The sequence below is a fragment of the Callospermophilus lateralis genome, chromosome 16 (genome assembly GCF_048772815.1).
Source record: "Callospermophilus lateralis isolate mCalLat2 chromosome 16, mCalLat2.hap1, whole genome shotgun sequence".
Taxonomy (NCBI): domain Eukaryota; kingdom Metazoa; phylum Chordata; class Mammalia; order Rodentia; family Sciuridae; genus Callospermophilus; species Callospermophilus lateralis.
Genome location: NC_135320.1, coordinates 90378824 through 90404828, shown reverse-complemented (window position 1 = coordinate 90404828; position 26005 = coordinate 90378824). Strand labels below are relative to the sequence as shown.

At 60.2% G+C, this 26005-nt stretch overlaps 3 protein-coding genes across 4 annotated transcripts; all 3 read left to right on the top strand.

Annotated features, from left to right (window-relative positions):
• Positions 1-5267: 5267 nt before the first annotated feature.
• Ly6d (lymphocyte antigen 6 family member D) lies at positions 5268-6579 on the top strand. The gene is made up of 3 exons (XM_076836344.2): positions 5268-5328; positions 6067-6165; positions 6347-6579. The coding sequence occupies exons 1-3, from the start codon at positions 5268-5270 to the stop codon at positions 6577-6579; spliced, it is 393 nt and encodes a 130-aa protein (XP_076692459.2).
• Positions 6580-15409: 8830 nt separating this feature from the next.
• On the top strand, positions 15410-20688 carry Lynx1 (Ly6/neurotoxin 1). 2 transcript variants are annotated; one of them, XM_077105561.1, is made up of 4 exons: positions 15410-15514; positions 16429-16581; positions 16772-16873; positions 17035-20688. In XM_077105561.1, exons 2-4 carry the CDS (start codon positions 16530-16532, stop codon positions 17229-17231), a joined length of 351 nt encoding a protein of 116 aa, XP_076961676.1. In that variant the 5' UTR covers positions 15410-15514; positions 16429-16529; the 3' UTR covers positions 17232-20688. The 2 variants fall into 2 exon arrangements, with proteins under 2 accessions (XP_076961676.1, XP_076691917.1); XM_076835802.2 differs by having other exon boundaries at positions 16411-16581.
• Positions 20689-21879: 1191 nt separating this feature from the next.
• Slurp2 (secreted LY6/PLAUR domain containing 2) lies at positions 21880-25384 on the top strand. The gene is made up of 3 exons (XM_076835803.2): positions 21880-21931; positions 24867-24984; positions 25261-25384. The coding sequence occupies exons 1-3, from the start codon at positions 21880-21882 to the stop codon at positions 25382-25384; spliced, it is 294 nt and encodes a 97-aa protein (XP_076691918.1).
• Positions 25385-26005: the final 621 nt, after the last annotated feature.

Genomic DNA, 26005 nt, shown 5'->3' with positions numbered 1-26005 from the left:
GCACAGCCCTCCGGTGGGGACTTCAAGCTGGGGACAGGGCCTGGAGGAGCAAAGCAGACGGCCAGGTGGCCCTTTCCTGGGGTGAGCTACAGGTCCCCGTGCCCGTGGCCTGGTGGGACCCCACCCTCGCAGCTGCTCTGCACTGACTCACAGGGAGGGGTCCCTGGGTGGGGTAGGAACACTCCAGAGGCACAGGGAAGCCCTCAGGGAGAGTCGGAAGACCAAGGCCCATCCAGAGGGCGGGGAGCCGTTGGGAAATGGATATCTGGGAAGGGACTCTGGATACGTCACCGTCCTGGGACTTGTTCCCATGACTCAGGGAAATGTCATTGTGCAGCACTGCTGGAGTCACCCAGGTCGTGACAAGATGCAACTCACTGCTCTTCTGGAGCAATCAACCCACACAGCGCCCCACTCCTCACCCCCCACCCTGTTCTACTCCTCTTCACAGGCTCTGTCCAGACCTGATGTCCCAGAATGCATTTTGCTTTCTTTCTTGAACAAAGTAAAACCTTCAGCCCAGTCCTGAAAAAGTGAATTCTGTGGGGAGGCATGCTCCTCGTTCACGTGGGCCTTCCTGTGTGCTGTCCAGCAGGCAACTAGCCCATGTCGGTGCTCTTCTGACCAAGTTTATGGGATGGAAGATGGATGGATGGGCACATGGATGGATGGATGGATGGATAATGGATGGATGATGGACTGATGCATGGATGGATGGATAAATGGATCAGTGAATGGATAGGGATGGATGCATGGATGCCTGAGTAGAGGGGTAGATGAAGGGATGGACGGGTGACAGGTAGGTGGGTGAATGGGTCAGTGGGTGGGTGATGGACGAATGGGCGATGGCTAGATGAACTGGTGTAGAGGTGGATGTTGGGAGCAAGTGACGGCAGGAGGCAAGGAAGGAAGTGAAGAAGACGCTGTGTTCTCTTCCCCCACGGAGCTCAAGGCTTGGCAGCCACCATCTCTGGGCCACAACGGAGGTGAAGTGAAGTGCAGCTCATGAGAGGTGAGCCCAGAAGCTGAGCATAAGCGCAAACCCTCGTCCTCCCCTCGAACCTTGGAAGGAATTTACCTCAACAAGCAGAGAGCAGATCACTTCCAGGTTCCTGGTCCTCGGGCCTTTGTGTGCTACAAGCCCACACTGCCACAAGCCTGCCATCCTGGTTTGGGGGTCCCCATAGTCATTTGTGCCAAGGTTCCGTGGCCCCACGGCTGTGCCCTTTGCACTCTGCCCACACCATCCTCATTCACTAAAGTCTTCTCCTTCATCCCCCAGACGGTGGCACGAGGCACCCCTTGCTGAGACCTTGGTGCCCGTGTCTGTTGGTCCTACCACACAGGCCTGGGAACTGGTTGCTCCCTCTCTGAAGCCTAGGGCCCCAGTCTTGCCCTTCCCAAGAGCAGGCCCCACCCCAGGCAGGGCTGAGTTGCTCAGTCTGATCCATGACATGCTCCTGGGCTGTGTACCACGGCAGGCAGACAGGAGAGGCCCAGCACAGGGCCTGGCGCCAGCCACACGCCCAGACCCCGACCCAGTACATGGACACTAAGTGCGCCCAGCCCAGCCCAGCCCAGCAATGGGGGGAGGGTACACTGGAGAATGACTGCTGGGAGCCAGGGTCCCAGAGAAGGAGCAAAGATGCAGGCAGGGTCATGTAGGCCCTGGGAAGCAGGCGAGCAAGACCCACTTCCAGGCTGTGGCTGAGCGTAAAGGTGACTCCTGTGCTCGGAGGGAGGGCTGTGGAAGAAGAGCCCCAGGCCCCGGGGACAGGCCCAGCTATGACTCCACTGGCAGGGTGATGCTGGGAAGCCCACCCCTCCCTGTGTCACCCGAGGCCCTGCCTGTGTGTGTGATCTGGAGGGACTAAGTGGCCCAAGGGAAACCCTGCCTCACTGACTCCTCTGGGAAAGCCCCAGGTGACAGGGGACTTGGAACCAGGCCCTGGTGCACTTGACAAGATGTCCTCCTTGCTCCACAGCTGACGGCCACCTTCCCTCAGGTCTCACTTAGATGGCTCCACCCAGGTCTGCCCTCCTGCGGCCCCAACCTTCTGGATGGCTACATGTCTGCAGCGTTAGGGGCCAGGCTCTATGGGCAACGGCCAAACAGACTCCATTTCACCCGAGACTCCACGTCATGTACGACGTGCTTCTCCCAGGGAGAGCCCCCTCTGTGCCCATGGACAGTTGCTTACTAAGCATGTCGATGGCGATTCTCATAGAGTGTAAAATCGTTCTCTTTTGGTTCCCATTTTTCTTGGACAATGTACCCTGTCCGAAATCGACTGTCTAGATGTTAGTAACCATTCTCTAACTTGTACTCAACTAGGGACATTTTGGGTCACTCCCCCTTCTGCTTATGATTTTAGATCTCATGACGTTTCTTTATGGTTTTGAATCATAGCAGCAGCCACTTATGATTAATATGGTCTGGGACCATAAAGATGCACCCAAACCCCAGGAGGGGGTCAAAGGGTATAGACTTGCAGCCTGCCCCTTGGCCTGCCAGCTGGTGGGTCCAGACCTCCGGCTGGTGAATAAAGCTTCTGTCTCCTGCTTGAAGATCAATTTGGTGATTTATTGCAATCTCGCCTTAACAGCATAACCGCGTACACCACAGATCAGTCTGCCATCTCTCTTTCCCCCGCTGACCTGGGGCCTGAGACCTGGGTGCCTGCATACGGTATGTCCTTATAGAATGTAGACTGAATAAGTGAAGTGCCTGGAGGGGCCTGGGGAGTGGCCAGGACTCGTGCCTGCCCACATGGCAACCTTCCTTTGCCCTAAGGTTTTTGGACATCTCCAGTCCAGGGGCCTGACCTGTCTGCCTGGTGTCCAACTTCAGGCCAGGGCAGGGACCAGGGCTACACTTTCAGAGGGCCTGGAGTGGCATGCTCTGCCCCCTGAGCCAGGGCCTTCCTTTCTGAGCTCAGGCACCTGTGATCTCCTGGCACACACAGGAAAGCAAAAGGGAGGGACATCAGCAGAGGTCTCTGCTCCAGAGCGAGGTTCGGGCCTGTTCCCCAACTTCCTGGCCACCCAGCCAAGTTCAGGGAGTGGGCTGGGCGAGGGGCAGCACAGTGGAGTCCCTGCTCTCGGCTCTCCACCATTCCTATCGCCAATGTCCTGAGGGTACAAGTCACATCAGGGTCCTGGTCCCAGGGACTGAGAGAGAAGGGGCTCTGTGAGAGGAGGGTACTGGAGGGCCAGTGGAGATGGTAAGAGGGCTTGAGACCACTCCAGGGGTGCTGCCCTGTCCTCTCTGCCCTCATGTCCACTAGTAGATGGGTGCTGGTGGGGCAGAAGTAAGGCACCACAGGCTCCTGCACCCGCCATACCTCCAAGGCCCCGATCTGGCTGCTGCCTACAGAAAGCCCAGAGTCCCCATTTCCTCCTGAGAGTGAATTTCCTTCGAGGCTGTTTCACACTTGGGCCAGGAAACTGCCCAGGGAAGCCAGCTCACATCCTCTCAGGCAGCCCTGCCAGGGACAAAGGCCCTCCCCACAGAACTGGAGCCCAGCTTCTCTCTTGGCCTCGGGACACACAGCCATTGTGAATCCCGAGGCCCCACCAGCTCCATCATACCCATCAGAAATTCCAAACCTGTTTTTCCAGCAGATTCCTAGCCCAGTGAGTCACCCCTCCCACCTGCCAAGCCCCATCATCACCACCCTGTCCCCAAGCTCTGGGTTCTGCTTCCCAAGGCCTCTAAGTCACCCTCCCTCCGACCACCCTGCACACCCTGGGCCTGTTGTGCACAGCCGGCCTGGAGCTGGGGTGGCCTTCTGGGCAGCGTGGGCCCTGCATTGCCTGCCCACCCTGTGAGGCTGTGACAGCCCTAAGCAAGCGCCCGGGGACCAGGATCAGCCAGGGAACAGGAGCCCTTACACATGCAGGCTGCAGAGGTGGGGCCACCCCAAAGGGCTACTCCCGACACCCCTCTGGGTCCCAAAAGGCATCACCCGTGCCCTCTCTGTCCTGGGGCAGGTCTGGCAGGCCCAGGAACTGTCAGAGAGAACCACACTGCAGTTGTCAGGCAGCCTGTCCTCTGTTCCCCCACCTACGGCCTTAGCTTTACCCCCGGCTCAATACAGAGCCAGCTGGCCCAGGTGCAGGCCACAAGGGCCCAGCAGTGTCAGGACCACAGGGCTCCCAAGAACTTCAGACTGGCCCAGGCCCAGCCTTGGGACAGGCCCAGAGCTCCCTCCATGTTAGCCTGGCCCCCCAGAGCAGGGGCAGCAGCCGGGGGAGCAGGAGGACTCTGCAGGGTCCACCCACACTCCCAGCTGGGCCCCTAGGGGAAGCCCCTGCTCCAGTGAGGTGGGTGCTTGAGAGACTGGCTCACGGGGAAAGAAAGTCCCTCTTACACATACAGAGCAAGAAGTGGCCTATGCCTCCACTCGGGACCAGAGCCAGCACCTGCCAAGGACCCTGGATGCTGGGCCCAGACTTGAGGAACTCCGGCCTGGGAGGGTTGAGCAGACGGGCAGATCAGGATGGTGCTGCTTCTGTGCCCCTGAGCAGGGCAGGGAGTGCTGGGTGGGGAGGGTTATGGGCTCCAAGGGAGGGAGGGGGTGAGTCCTGCCTCCACAGGCATCTACAACGGCCAGATCTCCGCAGCCTAAGGTCTTCACACCACCTTCCTGGCCCACGCTCGGCTTCCAAGTGCTGATCCTGCCCAGTGGCCCCTCCTCCCTAGCCCACCGACCACAGCTGCCCCCCACCTCTGCCGCAGCAGGGTGCTCTACTCCCTGGGGTTCCTTGCTCCAGGGTCCACTGGGCTGACCCAGCACCCGAGTCAGAGCCCAGGCAGGCAGGGTCAGCGCCTCTCGCCTGCCTCCCTGCCGTGGGCTCCCCAGAGCGTCTGGGACAAGCTGTGGCTTGAAGGACCTCTCTGGGGTTGGGAAATGCAGGGCAAAGACACAAGGTGACAGACCAGGTAGATGGTTAGAGACAATGCGACCCAGGACCAGCAGACAGACAATGAGGGGACTGAGCAGAAGCAGGGAGCCGCAGGGCAGGACGGACACAGAGGCCCTGTGCCCACCCGGCCCTGGCTAGGCCCAGAGAGGTGGGCTAGGGCCGTGTCCTTCCAGCCGGCAGGAGCCAGGCATGAGTGGGGCTGGTGGGTGTGGACCAGGCAGAGTGAGGCAGGTCCAGGTGGCATGCCACTGGCTGGCTGGCTGCCACCCCACACCCTCCACGGCACCATCCCAGCTATAAGTCCTCCCCAGAGGAGGGGCCCCCACTGCTCCCAGATGATGCTCGGTGTGAAGACGGTCCTGCTGCTCCTCGCCATCCTGGCTGTGGCCATGGGCCCAGGTGAGGGGCTAGGCCTGGGGGTCAGGTGAGGGTGGGCAGCTTTGGCCTGTTTGCCAGACCCTCAGCCTCAGCCAGGGCAATCACCAAACACTGGAAGCCTGGAGGAGTTCAGGCTCAGAGAATCCCGATGTTGTGGAGGGTTCCACTAGAGCAAAGCGAACTCCATTTCGACTTGGCAGAATCCCAGACTTAGGACACTTCAGAATCAGGGAATTTTGTAATGCACCAGGAGAATCTCGGGCTGAGAGCCACAAAGCCTGGAGTTGTCTTGAGATGCCGCTCTCCTGGGAAGGACAGACTCAGGGCCATCGGCCCCTGCTGCCAGCTCCTCCCTGACAGCCCTGGGGTGGCTTAGCCCCACTTGCCCAAGACTCAGGAGGCCAAGCCAAGAACCCGCGTCCTCAGAACCATCAGGGTGGAGCAGCAGCTGTGTCCTGAAAACTGTCCTGGCCTAGTCCCAGGGCTGAGACCTCTTGGAAGGGTCTAGGGTGGGTCTTCCCGGTACTCCATCCTCTTCACTTCCTGGCTGCTGCCCAGGCATGGTCCAGGACAGGACCTCTAGGAAGGGAGTCTAAAGGGCCAGCAGACTCCCCCAAGCTGTGCATGGGATGAGGGTCCTGTGCATCAGTGGGCTCAGGGGCTGTGGCCGGGGCAGGAATAGAGAGGGTTCTGTCCTGCAGGGGTCTCTGTGGGCAGTGGCCCCAGGCCCAGCTGAGACCCTGACCCCTCACCCACCAGCCCAGGGACTCCGCTGCCACGTGTGCTCCAGCTCCACCAACTGTAAGCAGCCGCAGACCTGCCCAGCCAGCTCCCGCTACTGCAGGACCATGACCACAGGTGGGTGGCAGCCCGGCTGCTGCAGGGTGTGGGGGACCACGGGGGAGCCACGCTTGTGACGGTTTAGTCTTAGTGGTAATCCTAGCCCGGAGGTGGAGGGTGCCCGTGGCAGCTGGACTCGGGGCTGTGTGGGTGTGGGCTGGGGTGGGGCGGGCAGACCTGACACCCCGTCTATGTGCAGTGGAGCCTCTGTCGGGGAACCTGGTGAGGAAAGAGTGCGCAGAGTCGTGCATGTCCAACTACAGCCAGCAGGGCCAAGTCAGCAGCGGCGTCCAGTCCACCCAGTGCTGCCAGGACGACCTGTGCAACGAGCGGCTGCACAGCTCTGCGCCCGCCCGCACCCTGCTCAGCAGCGCCACCCTGGGCCTGCTGCTGGCCCTGGGCCTCCTCGCCAGCGTGGCCCCCAGCCTGTAACCCCCCAAGGCAAGGGTGTCACCCCTTTCCCTCTCTCCCCTGGGGCCCCCCACAGCCCCCTTCCTCCCTGGCCATGATGGGAATGCCCGATGCCCAAGGCTGGGCCTTCCCAGAAGGCTGGGCCAGGTCAGGGTGGGTATGGAGAGCTGACCGCCTGGAGCGGCACCTCCCCCAGGACGGGAGGATGTGGCCGGCCAGGCACGTAGGAGGGAGGACAGGCCACCCTGGTCCCCTGGTTTTGTACTTGCTCCTTTATTTTTCTACTTGAGCCTCTGCAATAAATAAATGATGTAAAACCAGCGTGGGTGTGGAATGGGGGTGGGGCAGAGACCCCAGTCTCCAGCACTTGCCGCCTGGGGCAGCCTTGGCAGCGCCGGGCAGTGCAGGAGGCTTCACCACCCCTGGAGGGAGCAGGCCTTCCCCGCGCCTCCAGCAGCCACAGAGGAGGAAGGCGCCCCTGGGGTGAGGCACCGTGGAACACAGGCCAGTAGCGCCCAGAGGCGGAGGGATACCCACCCAGGCCACATCCCTGAGATCTGGGTACAGAGGCTCAGAGAGACCCCAGCCTTGAGCTATGCAGACACTGCTCCAAGGCCAGGCCAGCTGTCCCCTGACCACACAGAGCCCAGCAGCCCCTGGGCCAGAACTCACCCAGGGGAGCTGGGGGCCTGACTCGGCAAGAGGCTAGGTGCAGTGGCCCAGGGGCAGGGAAGGGCCTGAGGACACAGCACAGGCTCCAGCTGGCTTCCTGCCAGGCTTGGACCTTCTCCACTTTGGAGGCTGAGGTGGAGTGAGAGGGGAGTCGATTCACAGATGCCCAAGCGAACATGGTCCCCATCCTGGGAGCAGGCCAGTCCCACTCTCCAGTAGCCATCCTCTGAGCCTCCTGGGACCAGCACAGGTTCTGACCCCCGCCAGGACTGGCACCGTGGCACCCTGGCTCCCTGGTTTGTCAAGCTCCTCAGTGGCCCAGCATTACCCTGCCCCCAGCAGACAGGAGGGATGGCACTGAGGAGGGGTCTGGCCTCTTTTCCCCGTGAACCTGCCCTGAGATAGGCATTCTGGACACGCTGGCTCAAGCTGAGGGCCCTCAGCCTGGCGCACTGTGAAAGGTGGAGTATGACCCAGGAAGCCGTCACTCTTAACCCCACCAGCATCTCGCCTCCCCTGAGACCTGGGCCATGTGGAACCTCAATGCCCAGGCTGCCCTTCAGCTCTGGGCATGGCCGGGGTGAGCCCCACAGCCTCATCCTGTCAGCCCCCTCTCCACACCCAAGCCGTTCCTCCAGGGCTGGCCTGGTCATTCCTGGTCCCCACCAGGTGAGTTGAGCAAGACACTCTGCCTCCCAGAGCCTCACCCACCTGTTGGGGTCAGCATCTGCCCCTGGTGCTGGTGCCTGTGAGGGGTCCCCTGGTCTCCTGCAGGGCCACTGCTGAAAGAATCCTCCACGCAGGACACTTCGCCGGGAGAATTCCAATTTTATTGCAAAAGGCTCTGTGCTTATATAGATCTAAGGAGAGATGGCAGGGCTTAGATAAATGGCAGGCCACCCGTTTACTGGCAAGTTCTTCCAGATATCAGCTCCGGAGCCCAGGAATTAGTTCTTATTGGGGCTAAGGTTCCCCGCCAGCGAGATTTGAAATTGGCGCCGGCCGGAGAGTTCAACCCGCGGGAACTTTTCAAGCCAGTGGACAGAAAGGGGAAAGTAGGAAGAGAAGGTCCTTAGACGCCATGCCTCTGCAGGGCAGCAGGCTTTCCCTCTTGCTGCATGTACAGCACCAGTGATCGGCTCCCATTGGCAACTGTCCCCCAGGGCTGCAGGGAAGAGCTCCTGGGCCCCTTTGGGCCAGCTACCCCTGCCAGATCCGGGTGTCTGAAGGCACCTGCCAGGATCATTCTCTTCCCCTGACCAAGCCACCCAGAACCCATGTGTGCCTCTCACTGTCCCCGCTGGGCACCCAGGACAAGGTATAGTCTGGACATGGGAGTCAGGCAGAGCCGAGGGCGGGGACACCCATGATGCAGACCCATTCCCCATGTGGACTCGGAGGACAGGAACAGGGAAGTGACTCCTGCTCACCCCACAACAAGCCAGCTACAGAGTCCAGGGGACAGCGACAGCCGCCTTGGGCAAGGGAGGCTCTGTGTCCAGCATGGAGGCAGGGAGAAGTGTGCCCCCACCCCAGAGATTAGGCCACCGAGTGAGTGCCGTCTGGCGGGTCAGAGAGGGTTTCTAAAAGTGGTGACCAGTAAAGGGACAGCAGAGGTGGTGGGTGGGCACGTGCAGGCCCCAGGCAGGGTGCAAAGCTGTCTGCGCTCTCGAGGGCACCAGGCTCCTGTGTGGCGCAGCAGTGCCTGTGACCGGGCAGCTCTCCAGAGTAAGCCCAGAGCCACAGCTCCTAGCCAGACCCTGTGCCGTGGCCTGCAGTCCCCGGGGCCTGACTAGCCTCCTGGCTACCTCGACGTGACCCCACTGGGCAGCCCCTTCAGTGGTCTTAGGCTCAACCTGACCCAACCTAACTGGGATCCACCTCAGGCCAGAGCCCTGGGCAGGGTCTGTAAAGGTGGGGGCCCTGTGGGTGTGGACAGAGCTTCCGGCCAGTGGGAGCCCCAGCCCTGCCCTCTCCTTCCTGGTGCCCTCAAGGAGGGACTCCCCCTGTGGAGCCCAAGCCCAGAGCCTGCACAGTGCTGCTGGGGAGGTGACGGCAAGGGGCAGGGCTCCCGGATGGCCCCCCAGAGGTGGGTGCTGACCCCTCCAGGAGGTCTGGATATTCCTGACCACATGAGACAGGGAGGGCGGCTTCTCTCTGCCTTAGCAGAAATGCTCCACACAGCCCAGCACCAGGGCAGCCCCAGGCCATCTTCAGGCTCACCAAACACTGGTCCTCAGCCTGTCAGGCCTGGCTTCCCCCCAGAAGGAAGGACGGGGTCTGTGCCTCCCTGGCCCCCAGCATGGGCACCCCATCCTGGACAAGGCCTGGGGGCAGCCCCACCACCTGCCCTCTGGTCAGCTACCAGCCAGCTGGGTTGCATGTGACAGGCCCTCTTTCTGGTCCTGCCATGGACAAGCTAGATGGTGCCACCTGTGTTCTCCCCGATGCTCTCAAAGAACCAGCAGGTGGGTTCCTGGCCCTCTTTGGTCCAGCTCTTTCTAGCTGGTGATTCTGTGGTCGCTCTTCTCCTTCTCACAGCTCCCTTGTGCTGCCTGCTCTGGTTGGTCTGCTCGTCATGTTCTATTTCCTGGTGTTGTGGTGTGAACTGATGAATCAGTAAGAGTGTAAGTTACAGGTTCTAGATTAGTAAAAAAAACCAGATTATAGATACAAGGTTTTGATGAGTCAGATAAGACAATTTTAAAGCAAGAACTGTCACAGGCAGGCCTCAGCCTCCATTTTGCTGCCTTCTCTAAAAAACTGTTGCAATGGGGCTGGGCCGTGGCTCAGCAGTACAGCACTCACCTAGCACATGTGAGGCCCCGGGCTCGGTCCTCAGCACCCCATAAAAATAAATAAATAAATAAATAAATAAATAAATAAAATAAAGTGTCCAACTACAACTAAAAAATAAAAACTGTTATAAGAGCTGTTTCTGAGGAGCTGAAATGAAAGCTGTTTTCTTATAAAAATTGTTTTTCTGCACTTTGCACCCCACAAACCATACCCTATTCAGGATGCAGCAGTGGTCCTGGTGAGCCACATCCTGGGTGCCCTTGTGGGTGTACATGACTTTGAGGTAGATTCTCGCTCCCACCAACCCCTGCCCCAATTCAGGAGGCGACTGCCTAGCACCGGCTTGAACCCGGGACTGTGGTCAACTGAACTGCAGAGCTGATACCTTTTCTAGCTTCTGTACTTGTTGCTGGCTAACCGTAAAATTCCAGTCCTGCTTAGGGCTTGCAGGTCCAGCTTACTGTTGTTTGATCTCTGTGATTGGCTTACTTGCATGACGTCTTTACGTTCCCAGGATACAGGCCAGGAGGTTGCTGTTCTCCCACAGAGCTTCAGTCTCAATGGGTGGGTGACAGTCCCTGACCAGATAAATAAAGCGCTCATTGATGTGAATGTGGACTTAGAGTGTTTTCTGAATGGCTCCCCATTACACGGAAGGTGGAAGACCAGGGCCTTGCCGAGGACCTGCCCTCTCCAACACAGCCCCTGGGCCTGCGGCAGCTGCCTCTCAGCCTAGGGCCCCCTTTCACCTTCCTCAGCTGGAAATATTTTCTGATTTCCTTTTTTATCTCCCCATTGATCAACAGGTTATTTAGAAATGTGTCGTCAGCCAGTTTCTAAATATTTGGAATCTTATCAATATCTTGGTTATTAATATCTAATTTCATCCCATTGCAGCTCACAAAGAAAATGACGTGCATGATTTCCATCCTCATCCGTTCATCGAGACCCAGGACCCAGGCTGTCCTGGTCGGGTTGGGGTGTGTTCTCTTTCTGCAGGACACAGTGCTCTGTGGGGGCCCCACGGCCACGGGCTCCCCCGTACCTTGCATCCCTCAGGAGTGTCTGCTGCTTTGTGTGCTCTGAAGGTCCGGTGTCAGGTCTTGAGCTTTAGGCTGCTCTGTCCCCCGATGACCCGCTACCACTTGGAAATGGCCTCTGCTCCGGTTTCTTCCTTTGCTTGAAACCTGCTCTGTGGGATATCGCTGAGTCCTTCCTGCTTCCTTTTCCCCAGTCCCCACCCCGTGGTACCGGGGATTGGACCAGGGGTGCCCTAGCACTAAACTGCGTTCTCAGTCCTTTTCATTTTTCAACCTTGAGACAGGGTCTGACTGAGCTGCCCAGGCTGGCCTTGAACCTGTGACCGTGCCACCTCCACTGCACCTGGCTCTTTCTCTTCCTTGGTGTCCCCTTCCCTCTGTCTCCACTCTTCAGTTCTAACCTACTTGTGTGTGCAGAGTCCCCTCGGGTTCCTGGCAGCGGCTTTCAGTCTCCCTCTCGTCAGTCCGCCTGTTCTGGCGCCTGTTCTGGCGGAGGGTCAGAGCATCACGGTGGGTGCGCGTCGGCTGGAGTCCTGTTCCACTTGTCTCTTCTGTTCTTTTCCCCCCTTCTCCCTCTTTTTCTGTCTTCTCTTTAATAAACAGGCTAATTTTGTTATGATTTTATATTGTCTCCTTGGTTGATTTATTATCCAGAACTTGATGTTTCCCTATTTCTTTTCTTTAGTCATTATTTAATGCTTACACCTTAACTTATTACAGACAACCTTCAAGAAATAGTCTGCTGGACCCAGGGGCACGTGCCTGGAATCTCAGCAGTCTGCAGGTTGAGGCAGGAGGATTGAAGTTCAAAGTCAACCTCAGCAACTAAGCAAGACCCTCAGCAACTTAGCAAGACTCTGTCTCAAAATTTAAAAAAATTTTTAAAGGGATGTGGCTCAGTGATTGAGTGTCCATAGGTTTCATCTCTAGCAGAAAGAGAAAGAAAGAAAGAAAAGTAGATTGATTGCATCACGCTGAGGTATATCTGTAGTCCCAGCTACTCAGGAAGCTGAAGCAGAAGAATTACTTGAGACCAGGGGTTCAAGACTAGCCTGGGAAGCACAGTGTAAGACTCACCTCCCCCAAAAGAAGAAATAAATCATTCCACACTTAGTCTAATACTTTAAAACAGTAAGCTTCCATGTTCTCTGTCAGGCACTTTGGCTCTAAGTTTCTAAAAGTTCCATAATACCTTGTTATTGTTTCTGCCCCGAGCAATCAATTATCTTCTAAAATGATCCAAAAATCAGAAAAGTTGCCATGTGCCTCCCAGGGCTGGTACTCTGTGTCTCCCCTTCTATCTCAGGGCTTCAGAGACAGCCTTCTGCCTTGGTATCTGAGACTTCTCCATTTCACCTTTATTTTTCAAAGATATCTTTGCTGGGCATAGAATTTAAAATTGACAAGTGTGTGTTCCTCTTTATTTGGGGTTGGGGAGGGTCCTGGTATTTTAGACACACCTTTGTTCTGATGCCTGTTTTGATTCTGAAAAGAAGTCATGGCCATCCTTATCTTTGACCCTCTGTACAAAAGTCTGTTTTTAAATCTTTCTCTTTTCCACAGTCACAAGTGACGTGTCCACCATGTGCTCTGGGGTGACACTCTCCTCGTTTCCAGTGCACGGGGATGTGCTGAACCTCTGGGTCCACTGTTCATGGCTTACATCAGATCACAAAACCTTTGGCCATTACCTACCTGTTGGAGGCCCTCCTCTCAGAGACCCCGTGCCATGTGAGCCCTCCTGAAGGTGCCCGGCAGGGCTCCAGCCTGCTGCTCTGTGCTTCCTTCCCAGTGGACCCTAATGTGTCCTCAAGTTCACGGACGGTCTTCTGCAGTCTAATCTGCTGGTGGTTCTATCCCGTGTGTTTGCGGTGTATTTTCTCAGTCTAACTTACTTTCACCTTTCGAAGTCAGGTTCTGTTTTAAGCTTCCTCTGCTGCCTCCCCACCCCTGTTCATGTCCTCCTCTACTCACTGGAACACATGAGATGGCAGCTGTGTCTCCCTGTCCTTGCCATCGACGCTCATCTCTGTATTCCCAGGCTTGTTTCTGGTCATTGGTCTGCATCCTCCACCTGGCCAGTGATGCTTAATTGTTGTCAGGCGTTTCACGGGATGGGCTTCATACTGATCAAACTTTGAGTTTTGTTCTAGGAGTGATCAGAAGCTTTTGAGGAGTGCTTCAGCTGTGATCCTTGGGGCCAGGGTGGCCTTTGGCCTGGGGCTGATTTGCCCACTGTGGCCTGTGACTGGCAGGGTTTCTCCCGGCCACGCTAGTGAAGCTCCCAGATCAGTGCTAGCTCTGGGGATTGTCTGCCGGCTCCTACCCAGGGGTGCTGTCCACGCCTTTGGGTAGGTTCCCCAAACTCACACAAGGATCAGAACTCAGTTGAAGGTTGTGGGAAGTCCTCTACCACCCTCCTGGCTCTCTTCTGGGGTGCTTTTGCCCTGTGAATTCTAGCATCTTTGCCCCCCTTAGACACCCCCCCCCCCCGTCTCCTTCCTAGGACACTGTGCACTGTTCCAAAACAGCCTGCCCAGTGCCTGAGAGCAAAGATAGCTCACTCCCTGCCCCCTTTATTCAGGGGTAACTGCCCTGTGCCACCTGTAGAGCAAGATCTGAAAAAGCAATATTTTGTGTACTTTGCCTCGATTTTCAGTTTTTAAAGTCAGGACAGTGAATTCACTTCCCATTCTTTCATGGGGTCTGATGGTTCCACACGGCTGGGATTGTGGGAATGGGGTGGGCTTTACTCCCTCCTGCATCAGGACTTCCGGCACATTTGGTGAAAAGCACGACCATCCAGCCCAGTTGCCATGAACCCCAGAATCAAGCTACCTATCCAGCAGCCAGGCCCATAATAGAGTTAAAGAAGAGAAAGAGAAAGAGAGAGGGAGCGCTGTCAAGGTCAAAGGAACCAACACTCTTGAAATAAACCCATACAGCAACAGCTGAGCGTGTGAGGGCTTAAGCATCAAACCTGCTTGAAGAAACAGGAAGTGCACTCACTGTCCTGTCCATAAAAACTGAAAAACAAGGCAAAATGTCCAAACAATGTGATTTTTTTCACAATAGAAAAAACGAAAATTTTAGGGCCCATGAAATTCTCTTAAATTTTGCTTTAAACAGGCCATAAAGTAAAATGAAAAAGTTTTAAGTCATATAAAAATAATCATTTAACATTGGAATCATGACAGTGGGAGGGAAGCGTTAACCACATGAAATGGCAGCTGCGTCTCCCTGTGTCTCCCGGACTTCCAAGGCTCGCCCCTAAGCTCTGCTAGTAGACCAAGGCGCAGAGACGTTCCCAGGCAGTGGGCCGGGCAGCGAAGCCGGCGTCGGTCCGGAGTCAGCTCACCCAGGGGAACCGGTTTAGCCCGCCCCGCCGCTGCAGGAGAAGCTCACCGTGGGAGGACTCCGGCGGGACACGGGGGACAGCGCTCCGGAGGTGCGCACTCGCCTGAGGTCATCAGGATGACACTGCGGTGCTCCTTGTGTGTCGAGGTCTCCGCGGGCAACCCTCAAGCCGGCCAGGGCCGCTCGAGGCAAAGTACACAAAATAATGCTCAGTACAGGAGCAACCCAGCGGCTGGGCCGGCGGTGAGCTCTGGTGGCAGAGTGGCGCGGGGCGGGGCTGGGGCGGGGCTGGGGCGGGGCCTATGGTGAGGCGGGGCAGAGAGGCACGGGGCGGGGAGGGGGCGGGGCCTATGATGGGGGCAGAGAGGCAAGGGGCCGGGGGCGGGGCCTACGGTGAGGGGGCAGAGAGGCACGGGGAGGGGCGGGGGCGGGGCCTATGGTGAGGGGGCAGAGAGGCACGGGGAGGGGCGGGGGCGGGGCCTATGGTGGGGGGCAGAGAGGCACGGACAGGGCGGGGCCTATGGTGAGGGAGCAGAGAGGCACGGGGCGGGGCGGGGGCGGGGCCTATAGTGGGGGCAGAGAGGCTAGGGGCCGGGGGCGGGGCCTACGGTGAGGGGGCAGAGAGGCAGGGGCGGGGAGGGGGCGGGGCCTATGATGGGGGGCGGAGAGGCACGGGGAGGGGCGGGGGCAGGGCCTATGGTGGGGGCAGAGAGGCAAGGGGCCGGGGGCGGGGCCTTCGGCGGAGCAGGGGGTGGGGACGGGGGTGGGTCTGTGGAGCAGGGTGGCCAGAGAGGCACGGGGCAGGGCTTTCGGAGGAACGGAGGCAGATCTGGGGTGGGGCCTGCGGGCAGCTCGCGGGGCGGGGTGGTACCGGGTCAGGACAGGGATGGCGCCGGAGGTGAGCTCGCGGGGCGGAGCGGCATTGGGGGCGGGAACAGGGCGGGGAGGGGGCGGGGCCATTTGTGCGCTCGCTCCCCTCAGTCCTGGCTGCAGAGCTTTCGGGGCCGGTGATGCACCACCACCAGCACTGCGGAAAGTTCGGACCAACGCGCAATCAGACCGAGGGAGGGACCGGCTAGAGGCCGCGGGTGAGTTCCTGGCGCGGCAGGGTCTCGAGCTGTTGAAGGTCACTGTCTTGGTCACCAGGTACCGCACCCGCCCGGAGCCCTCCCAGGGTTGGTGCCGCAGTCTTTGGGGCGGGGCTCTCCGAGAGGGGGCGGGAAGCTCCGGAGCCGCAGGCCTGCCCTCACTCAGGCCGGGGTGGGTGCCTGGGAAATGGGTCGGGAAAGACGGGAGTGTCTTCCAGGGAGTCTGATTTAGTCCCTGGGGGCAGGGTCGGCCCTTGTATGCGGCGGGGAGAGACAGTCCCGGTCCAGATCCTCGCTTCCCGGCCAAATCCCTTCCCAGACACTGGCCCTCTCTGTCCCAATCACCTGGACTGGGAGTTCTTCCTCCCTAGGCCTGTCAAGTGCCTTTCCCTGGGTTGTGGACAGAGCTCATCGCAACCCGGGGCCCCTGCGGTGCTGAGGACTCAGACCTGAGAGCCCAAGCAGGGCTCCAAAGGCCTTCCTGGGAGACGGAACACAGGGTCGGCCAGGGGCAAAGTGGAGAGAGACCAGTGAGAAGAGATGCTCTCCTGGGGCGGAGTCCTGCCCTGCCCTGCCTGCTGGGCCCAGGGCCCTAAGGGGAGGGAGCTGTGTACCAGGCTTCCGTAGCCTTCCACAGGGCAGCTCCTGTCCAGGGTACAGATCTTCAAGGCCCTCCAGCCTCCCCTCCTCTTCTGTAGCCCTGCCCCTCATCCTCCAGGCTGTGCCTCAGTCTTGGACTTGGTCAATGCTGGTCTCTGGTTGGAATGTACTGTCTCTGCTGCCTCTAATGGAAGTGTCCAGAAACCCTGTCCTGATATCTATTGAGCTGGGTGACTCCTTTGCCCACCACGTGTCTGCCCAGCACTGACCACCTGTCTTTGTCACCAATTATGCAGCCTGCCTCCCTCCTCTAGGCCTGGAGCTCTGGGAGAGCAGGGGCTGTCCCCCTCCTGAGCTGGACCTCGGGCTGGTGCTGCTCACCTCCCCACCACCACACTGTCGCTGGCCTCCAGTCATGGCGCCCCTGCTCATGCTGTTCCTAGCCGCCCTGGTGGGCCTGCCTCTAGGTACGGTAGCCAAGGCCAGAGGGTGCCAGACCCATGTTTGGGGGAAGCAGGCTGGAAGTGGAGAGGCTGGCTACATTCCCAGTGACCACCTTTCCTTTCCTTCCAGTTGTCCTGCGGTGGGGAGGGATTGGGCTGGGCAGTGGGTGGGGCTTCTCCCAGTTCTGTGACCACCCCCTCATCCTGACCCAAGCCCAGGCTCTGGACTGCCATGTGTGCGCCTACAATGGAGACAATTGCTTCAACCCCATGCGCTGCCCGGCCATGGTCACCTACTGCATGACTACACGTACCTGTGAGTCTGGCGGACCCTGGTCCCTGTCCCAGAGCACTGGGGTACAGGAGGGAGGGTCCTTCCTGGGAGTTCCTGCTGAGGGTCTGCTTAATGGCCCTGCATGCTGGGATTGAGCCAGGTAGAGTCCCTCCCCTCTCAGGAAGGCCTTCTTGCCTCTTCAGACTACACCCCGTACAAGATGAAGGTCAGCAAGTCCTGCGTGCCCAGCTGCTTTGAGACTGTGTATGATGGCTACTCCAAGCACGCGTCCACCACCTCCTGCTGCCAGTATGACCTCTGTAATGGTGCTGGCTTGGCTGCCCCAGGGACCCTGGCCCTGGCCCCCATTCTCCTGGCCACCCTCTGGGCCATGCTCTAAAGCCCTGGTCCCCCGGCAGACCCACTCGAGGACAGAGCTCTCAAGAGACAGCTGCACGCTCTCACATGGTGTCCCCACCTGACATTCTGCCTCTCAAGACCCCCTCAGCCACACCCGGACGCAGAGCTGTCTGCAGAGGAACTCCTGGCCTCCCATCGCCCACAAGGCCTCACTCTGAGGCCATGGGCTTTCATTTTTAAACAGCTGCTGTGTGGGACTGGACTTCCCAAGGGTGCCTGGCCTTGGTGGGCAGGCTGGGCCCTGCCTCGGTCCAGGGACAGAGATCTGGGAAAGTGCTGTTTATGGGGAGGTCCATCAGCTGAGAAGCACTGATTTGATGGGAGTAGGGCCAGACCCCACCCTGTGTGCAGCAGCTGGTGGTGTGCTGGAGCGGGAGGGAGACAGGAACCCACTGTAGGGCATGCAAAACCCAGCAGGACCTCCCTGCATCCTACTGAGGCCAGCTGCTGCCCAGGGCATGTGAGGAAGGACTCTCATTGTCAGCTGTCACAGGAACTGTGCCTGGCCTGGTGTCTGAGTGGCCCTCAGCATAGGAGGGGCGCCCTGCCTCGACAGACCCAAGGAGAGATTTGTGCCCTCCTGATCAGCCAGACCTCTAGCTTTTCCATCCCCACCCCAACCCGGGTGCTGGACAAGCTTAATCAGCCCAAGACTGGCAGGACTTGGAGTGGGCAGGCCAAGCTATATTTGGTCTAGCCTGCACTGATCAGGGCCAGGGCTATTCTGGGCAGGGCAGGGCAGAGAGGCCACCCAGGCCTGGTCCTCAGCCCAGTGGCCCTGGTAGAGAAAGAAATGTGCCCACAAATCAGGCAGCCTTGGGGAACAGGAGGACCCAAGGGACAGTGGAGTGTGACAACAGGAGTGGGATCCAAGGCTGCCTCCTGGGTCCTACAGGCCCCTCTGCCCTGCTGATTGCTCTAGATCTCAGTAGAAGGGAAGGAGTACCCAGAGAGGCCCCCAGGGCTGCGCCCACTGCCTGAGAGCCCTTGACCCCAGGAGCTCCACCCAGCCCAGATCTGGGAGGCTGGGTCGGCCCAGCACCTGCCATTCAAGTGTAGAGGGCCTGGGGAGCATTGACCTTTCCAGTGAGACCGGATGGGGCTGGATCTTCTTCCCTGACCAGTGCCCCAGACCAGTGCTGGCTGACGAGACCCCAAAGCTGATCCAGCCCAGGTGGGCAGGATGGTGGCCAATGTTCATGTGTAGCATTATCCCTGGCTCCAAAGCATGGTCCTCATGGGGGAGGCCTGCTGGACGCTGCATCCTGAGACCTTTGCTTGTGACCACCCCTCCAGGGGTGTTCAGGAGATGAGGACTTCCATCCTGGGGCTCCTCTCCCCAGTCTTGTGCAGGCCTGGGCTCTACTACTGGGGCTGGGGGGTGGATTTTCCCACCTCCCTTAGCTTCTCTGGAGACAGGTAGCTGGAGTGGGGAAGTGGAGTCCCACTGAGGGCTCGCCAGTCCCTCAGGGAGGACAGTGTGGACCTCTTGCAGAGGTGACTCTGGTGGGAAGGGGCCCGGGGTTAGAGCACATTGACTTCCCAGAGAGAGAAAGGAGCAGCACACACAGGGGGCAGGCCTGGACACACACTGTGGGGCCAGTGCCAAGCCCAAGAGACTACCCTGGCTCCAACTGACATCTCCTTCCCCAAGGCCCTCTTTGCAGGCTGGCAGAAAGCCAGGTACTGACCTGAGCTCCCACTGGACCCCCACCAGCAGGCAGCCAGCCTCAAGACAGTAGTGACCAGTGCAGGTCTCAAAGTACTGGCTGGGGGCAAGGGACAGGTGTGGGCCCTGACTCCATGGGAATGGCCCAGGAAGCTGTCACTACCCCACTTGTGCAAGTCCATTGTCCCCAGTCAGATGGCATCCTGAGACAGAGCTGTGTGGGGCCCCAGGCTGGTCCTGCCCTTGCTCTCTGTGGCTCCCCAGGGTGGCTGGAATGCTGCAAGGGCAGCGGCTCAGACCTGCCTCCTACATCTATCTGTCCATGTCTCCCCCTCTGACCTGCCCCAGCCCAGTGACCACACTGCCCCCAACCCCAGTACTGTGCTGCCCGTGCCACCTCCACAGCCAGGGGTCCTGCCTGCCTGGCCTGTCCCTGGGACCTATACAGAGCTCGTGGAAGGTGTCCTGCTGGGCCAAGGCTGGCCGAGGGCAGTGACGGCTTGCATACTGGGGAACTCGGACAGCAGTGCTGGGGGTTGGCCTGTCCTGATCCTGTCCACTCCCACTGCAACTGGCTCTGAGCACTCCATGGCAGCCTGCAAGGCAGGAGCCACAGCCATGCCCCAGCAGGCGAGGAGACTGAGGCCCAGAGAGGGGAAGCCAGTAGTTGCCCCAAGGCCAGCCTCCCACAGGCCCACAGCCCAGCCACCTTGCAGGCTCTTCCCCCACAGGCTGTTCCTCCAGGCCTGGGAGTGGTGGAGTGCTTAGAACCTTCAGAGTCTTGCCATGTTATGTAAGAACCTAGGAGCAGGAAAGCTTGGAAGGGAGAATTGGAACCATAGGTTTGAGAAGCCACAGGCCAGTCGGATCCAGTCCTGCAACCTCTGTGAAGGGGAAGGCCGTGAACAGGCAGAGGAGGGCAGAGGAGCACTGGGCACCAAGGGCTGGCCCTCCTGCCTGTGTCTGGGCTCAGGTCTGCAGGCCAGGCAGTGGACGTCCCTGCTCTGGGAGAAATAAGAGCCCCTCCAATGTGGGTGGGCGCTCAGGGCTGTTCGCTGCTGCTCTCTGTGGAGTCCCAGCCTTGAGACAGGCTACGGATGACACTGTGGTGCCAGGAGTGTTGTGTGTTCTCCGGGCCCTGTCTAGCTGTCTAGACCCCCTGTCTAGCTGCAGCTCTGGCCACCGGCATGCTCGGCAGCTGTGGGCCTGGTCTGGCCCTGTTGCAGAGAGGCTGTGAGGTGGAACTGTGGCAGGCCAGGCCCTGCCGTGACATCTGGACTCTCCCCAGGAACTGGAGGTGGGAAGGGAGGCTACTGGCTTCCTCTGAGTGCCTGTCACAGGGCATGTGTGTTCTCAACCCCAACTCTGAAGACACACAGAAAGGGAGGGACCCTTTCCTCACCACTCCATCCCTTCCCTAGCACACTTTGTGGGTCCCAGACCTCTGGGCTTCTCAGCATAGCTCCAAACCTCAGCCATCTCATTGACAAGACAGCCGTGGGTGTAAGTTCCCAGCCTGGGGCCTGGACACAGGGGCCCCAGATGGGTGGTGCCCTTCCATCCTAACTCCCTAGGGTCCAGGAGCTTCCTGGAGCCATGTGCCTGCCAGCAGCTAACGTTAACCCCAAGTCCCAACCCGCACCTGGCCAGGATGTGAAATGCCACCCCTGTGCTACGGGTCCCCGCTTACTTAGCACACAAACGCAGCCCCCAGGAGAGGTCCTGTCAGTGACCCTGTGGAATGCATGAATAAATGGACAGATACATGTGTCTGCCCCTCTCTCCCTCCGACAAGCTGGCCTGAGCCCAGCCTATTCAGTCTGCTTGGTGGGGTCTCCTGGCCCGGGGTGGTCCTGTCTCTGTCCACCACAGGGTGGTCCTGCCTCTGTCTACCCCAGCCCTTCCAGCTCCAGTTTTTCCTTCATCTCCTCCAGGCCTGATCTGACCTTGGGATCAACCCAGGCACAGGGTCGGGGGGCAAGAAGTTTCCTGGGGCTCCCTGGGAATCAACCCCAGGTTCCTGAGAGAGAGACAGACCCATCAGCTCTGAGGAGCCACCAGCCCTGGGGAAGGCCGGGGGCCCGGGAGCCCAGGACCTGCTCTATTTCCCGTCCCTCCTCTGTTCCTGACCTATTTCCCCACCGCCCCCTAGGAAGAGGGGCTGAATCTCAGAATCTCCCTCCTCTGGGCCCCACCTCCCCAGCCTAGGAAGGCCACAGACAGGAGTAGACCAAAGCCACTGGGCAGCCAAAGCAGACAGCAGGGTGCTGGTCATCAGGGTCAACTTCCTGTGATAGCCCCAGCACCCCCTGTCCCCACTGGCTTTTGGTAGAATGGCCCCTTTCTTGCAGTGTGACTCTTCTGGCTCCTACCCCATCTTGGGGCCCCCTGAACACCCAGGGCCTTCTGCCCCACCTACCCCACGGGGGCTCGCTCGCGGTCAGCCCTGTACCACACAGCGCCTGGCCTCGCCTGGAGCTGCTCACTGCTTCCCGGAGACAGACCCATGACAGGCTTCCTTGGCTTTCCTCGGCCCCTGGGGGGTCGGACAGGTCTGCAGGCCCATCTGGCACCAGCCGCCCTCTAGGTGGGTGCTGAGGAAGGCTCTGGCTTCCAGCCAGCCCTCGGTTTCAGCTGCACTTCATGGCGCAAGGGGTGGGCTGGCCGCCTGTGCCAGACCCTGATCTCAGCCGCCAGGGAGAGCGCCCAGCCCCTGCCAGCCCCTGCCACAGCCTTGGTCCTGACAGCAGTGGACAGGGAAGCAGGCTCACTAGAGGACAGTCCATGGCACCTCTGGGGCAGGCTGGTTCCACCACTGCCTGGGCCAGCCCAGCTCCTGGCTGAGCTGGATGCTGGGTGACTCAGAGCTGGGAGCCAGGGGCCGGGAGGCAAGGCGGGGTGGGAGCAGTCAGGTATAAGGGCACGCCAGGGCGCCAGGCCTCCCCGTCACCAGGAGAACATGCGGCTCCACTTCTGGCTCCTGCTGGCTGTGGTCTTGAGCCTGGAGCTGGGTGAGTCCGGGGGTCAGCCCACCCCCACCCCTCCTCCCCTCCCACGCCTCCCTCCTGTCTGGCCACCACTAGCCTGGACAGAGTACCCTTGGGGAGCCCTTGACCTGGCCCCTCCACCCACCAGCGGCACTCACAGCTTTTCTCCTGAAACCCACCCTCCGGGCCCATGAGCTGCTCCCCCGTGCGCGCCCTCCCTCTGGCCCCTCACTCCCCGGGCACTGCCTCTGCCTGAAGCCCCCTCTGCTCCCACCCACCCCAAGCCCCTCAGTTCCACGGTGACCCCTCACACACACATTAGCAGGTGCACGGCCACTCAGCATAGGGCTGCTCCAGCTCTCCGGCCTGGGCCCAGCTGGCCTGTCTCCTGAGGCCACCCTGTCCTGATGCCCTCCCCCTCTGTCCCCGGGTCATCTCCTTCTGGCTCTGCCTTCCCTCTGACGATGCCCATGTCCCCTCCACTGGATCTTCCTGCCCAGCCTTGAGCAGTCGGCCCACTGCCTGCCTGAGGGACACCACTCAAACACCCAGCGGTGCCTGGCCTCTCCGTCTAGCAGCTGGACAAAACCAGCCAACCCATGATCCACCAGCTCCTCCGCCTCCAAACCACACCAGCCCCAGTTCCTGCGGCCCCACCCGGCAAAGCCTTGGTGTCCCCATCTGTGGGTGGGCATGCCCTGGGGCCACAGAGCCCCCTTAGATGGCACCCATTCAGACGTCCCCATCCCCAGAGACACGCTTCTTGGCCTGGCCCCACAGGGACCTTCTGTCCTGGAAGAGGCCACACCACTGATCCTGAGGGTCTGACCGGGTCATCAGGGCAGACCCACAGGCCTCCTGGGATCGAGCTCAGAGTGAGGGGAAGCCTCTGCCATTGTCAGGCTGGGGCTCCAAGGGGCAGCTGCACTGTCCAGGGTTCGTACCCCACAGCATCCCGACTGGAGGGCGTCCTGGGCCCTCCCTGCCCCTGCCCCAGAGGCACAGACCCCAAGCTGGTCACAGACGAAGAGTTGGTGCCCGTGTCCTCTGTGTGGCTGGTGCCTGCTCTGTCACACACGGGCAGTGCCATCTCTCCAGAGCTCACGGTGGCCCAGGAGGGGCTGGCTGGCCCCCGCCTGCTTCAGATGAGCAGATCAGGCCGGAGGGAGGCGTCAGGCTGTAGCGGAGAGTGGCGCTGAACTCCCACAGGCCTTCTGCCCCCAGAGCCCACCCATCGGCTCTGCTCCCTCCTCTCCAGACCCCCTGCTCAGGCGGCAGGCGCTGCTCTGGCTCTGTCCCTGTGACCCCACACTCCATCCTGCAGGCAGTGTCCCGCTGGGCACTAACACTTCTGCCTATGGCTGGAGACAAACCCCCATAAGGGACATGACCGTTCTTCTCTTGATGACCCAGCCTCCACCCAGAGTCATCCCGCAGGCCTCACTTGGCCTCACTGGGGGTGGAGGAGGGTTGCTGTGTGGTGGATGCTTTGGGGGACACTGAGGAGCAGGAAGAGAGCCCCACCTCCAGGGCCTCGTGTCTGGTGGGGGTGGAGAAGGAGTCCTGAGCACGATGCCGCCAGTGTAGCCCTCAGCTGGGGGCTGGTGTGCCAAAGGAGGCACCAATACTCCTGTGTGGAAATCCAGGTGGCCTTCCTGGAGGAGCTGGTCTTGTCTAGACCTGAACCTGTGACACTTGACAGGTATATGCAGCAGTAGAGGTCAGAGGGGAGGGGCCTGGGACACTGCCATTAGGGTGGATGTGGCAGCCTGCACACTCGGCCCACTGCCTATCTGAGGGTCCTGTGCCCGAGGGACACCACTCAAACACCCAGCAGTGCCTGGCCTCACCGTCTAGCAGCGGAGCCCAAGCTCTCTGGGTAGCTTGAGCAGCTTGGGCAGGTGAGGTGCCTGGGCCTTCTTGCTCCTGGACGGGGTCTCCGCTTGCTCCGCCGTCCTGGTAGACCACTGAGCTGCCGAGGGGCCCTCTCCCTGTTGGGGTGTCCTACTGCCACTGCTTCAATGTGCAGAGGCCGAGGACTCCACCACAGGCCCAGGGCTGAGCAGAGACCCCCGCACACTAGCCCTGGGGGCGCTGGGCTGCCGCTTCCTCAGGACTGGGGGAGGGCGCCTGGCCAAGTGGGCATCAGGAGGGCTGTGTGGGACCCAGGCTTCGACTCAGCTCCCTGGAGCACAGCAGGAGGGAGCCAGCTCGGGACCAGGAGGGGCCGTGTGCGCCAGCATGGCGTGGGGGCTGGCCATCTGTACGCCCCTGAGCACCAGGACAACTCTGCTTTTCTTGGGAGAAGAGAGGAGGGAGACAGGGAGTTGGGGATTAAAAAGCAGATGCAGGGCCTGGGGCCGGGGCAGAGGGCGGGAGTGGAGAGCAGGGGCATCGGGAGGCGGCAGCCAAGGGCAGGGCAGCCAAGACAAGGACACCCATTTGCAGGAACAGGCAAACAGAGCTTAGTCCGCCCTGCATTCCTTCAGTCAGCCTGGCCGGGGGTCCCCTCCTAAGCAGCATGGCCCCATCATCTCAGCCACCAGATCGGAGCCCCCAGCTCTAAAGGGTCCAGAGGCGCAGGTGGGCATGGCCAGAGAGCACAGCAGACGCCCACCACCCCACCCTGCCACGCCTCCCCCCAAAGCCCACCCTCCCCACTCCCCCAGAGCGCCCACTCCTGCTTGGTGTCCTGGCAGAGGGGGGCAGGCCAGCTGGCTGCCATGTGGTCACCTGCACCCTGTGAGGAGCAGCTTCACAATGGCGGGCTGAGCACCAGCATCTCACCCAGCTCAGTCGAGACCTGGAACAGGGTGCCCCAAGGTCCATGGGGACTGGCACCCCAGGATGGGACTGGGGGACTGGGCCACCAAGCTGAGGGACTGGCCTGAGGGTGGGAGAATGGGTGTGGCCCTGTAGGAGGCACCCACCTGTGCCCTGTCTGTCCGTCTGTCTGCAGCCACAGCCCAGGGCCTGCGGTGCCACCTGTGCAAGGGCTTCGGAGGCTGCTCCCACGTGTCCAACTGCCCGCGGGGCTCCACCCACTGTGTGATCATCGCCACCCGTGAGTGGGCGGGGTGGCAGGCTACACCTTTCTTGCCCAGGTTTGGAGATCCAGGCTCAGAGGGGGAGGAACCAGACCCAGGTGCCCAGCAGGTCAGATGTAGAGTGGGGGACATCTGTCAAACTCTGCCCTGGACAGGGTCCAGACCGGGGCCTGAACATGTCCGCTGTGGCCCATATTTCTGACGAATCTGAATGTGTCCCTGAGCTCCGGGGCAGGTGGGACAAGGGGATTCGGGCTGCTCAGAGCCTCAGGGACCCCCTCCTGCCTCCCCAGGATCCCCCATCAGCTTCCAGGACCTGCCTCTGGTCACCAAGATGTGCTACAACGGCTGCCCTGATGTCCCCAGCCTGGGCCTGGGACCCCATGTATCCATTGCCTGCTGCCAGTCCAGCCTCTGTAACCATGACTGACCACTCTCCTCCATCATGTCCAGCCTGACAGACCATGTTCCCTACCCTGGCGTAGCCCCTGAAGACCCTCTCAGACTGGCCAGCCCACACCTCCCCAAACTCACTCTTCCTGGGGAAGTCCTGCATGAAGTCTTGCCTCCATCTGCTGCAGTGCACGCCTAAGCACCCCTCCCTGTATTTCATCTCCCCCCACCACAGTCCCCACAAACCCCCAATAAACTGTGGCCACCACACAGCACAAGTCGTCCAGTGAGAGCAGCGGGCGCACTCCAGGCTTGGGGTTAAAGCGATGGGTCCACCGAGCCTTGGCCCCCCCCACCTCCTCCAAGCTGTGGCCTCCTCAGCCAGGCCGTCCCCAGTGACACCCACTCCAGCACCCTCCTCTACCACAAGTCCTCCCAGCTCCAGCCAGACAGCAGGGCCTGAAAGGTCAGCCCAGAGATGGGACCTAGTGACCTCCAGGCCAGCGCTGCTCCTGAGCCGGCGGGAAGGGGAGCTGGGCTGGAAGCAGAGTGGGTGCCCCAGAGGGGAGTCCAGAAGTCTCAGGGAGAGAGACTGGGAGGCTCTGGGGGCCCAGGGGAGGGAGGGGACCTCCTGGAGGAGGTGGCACTGTGGTGACAG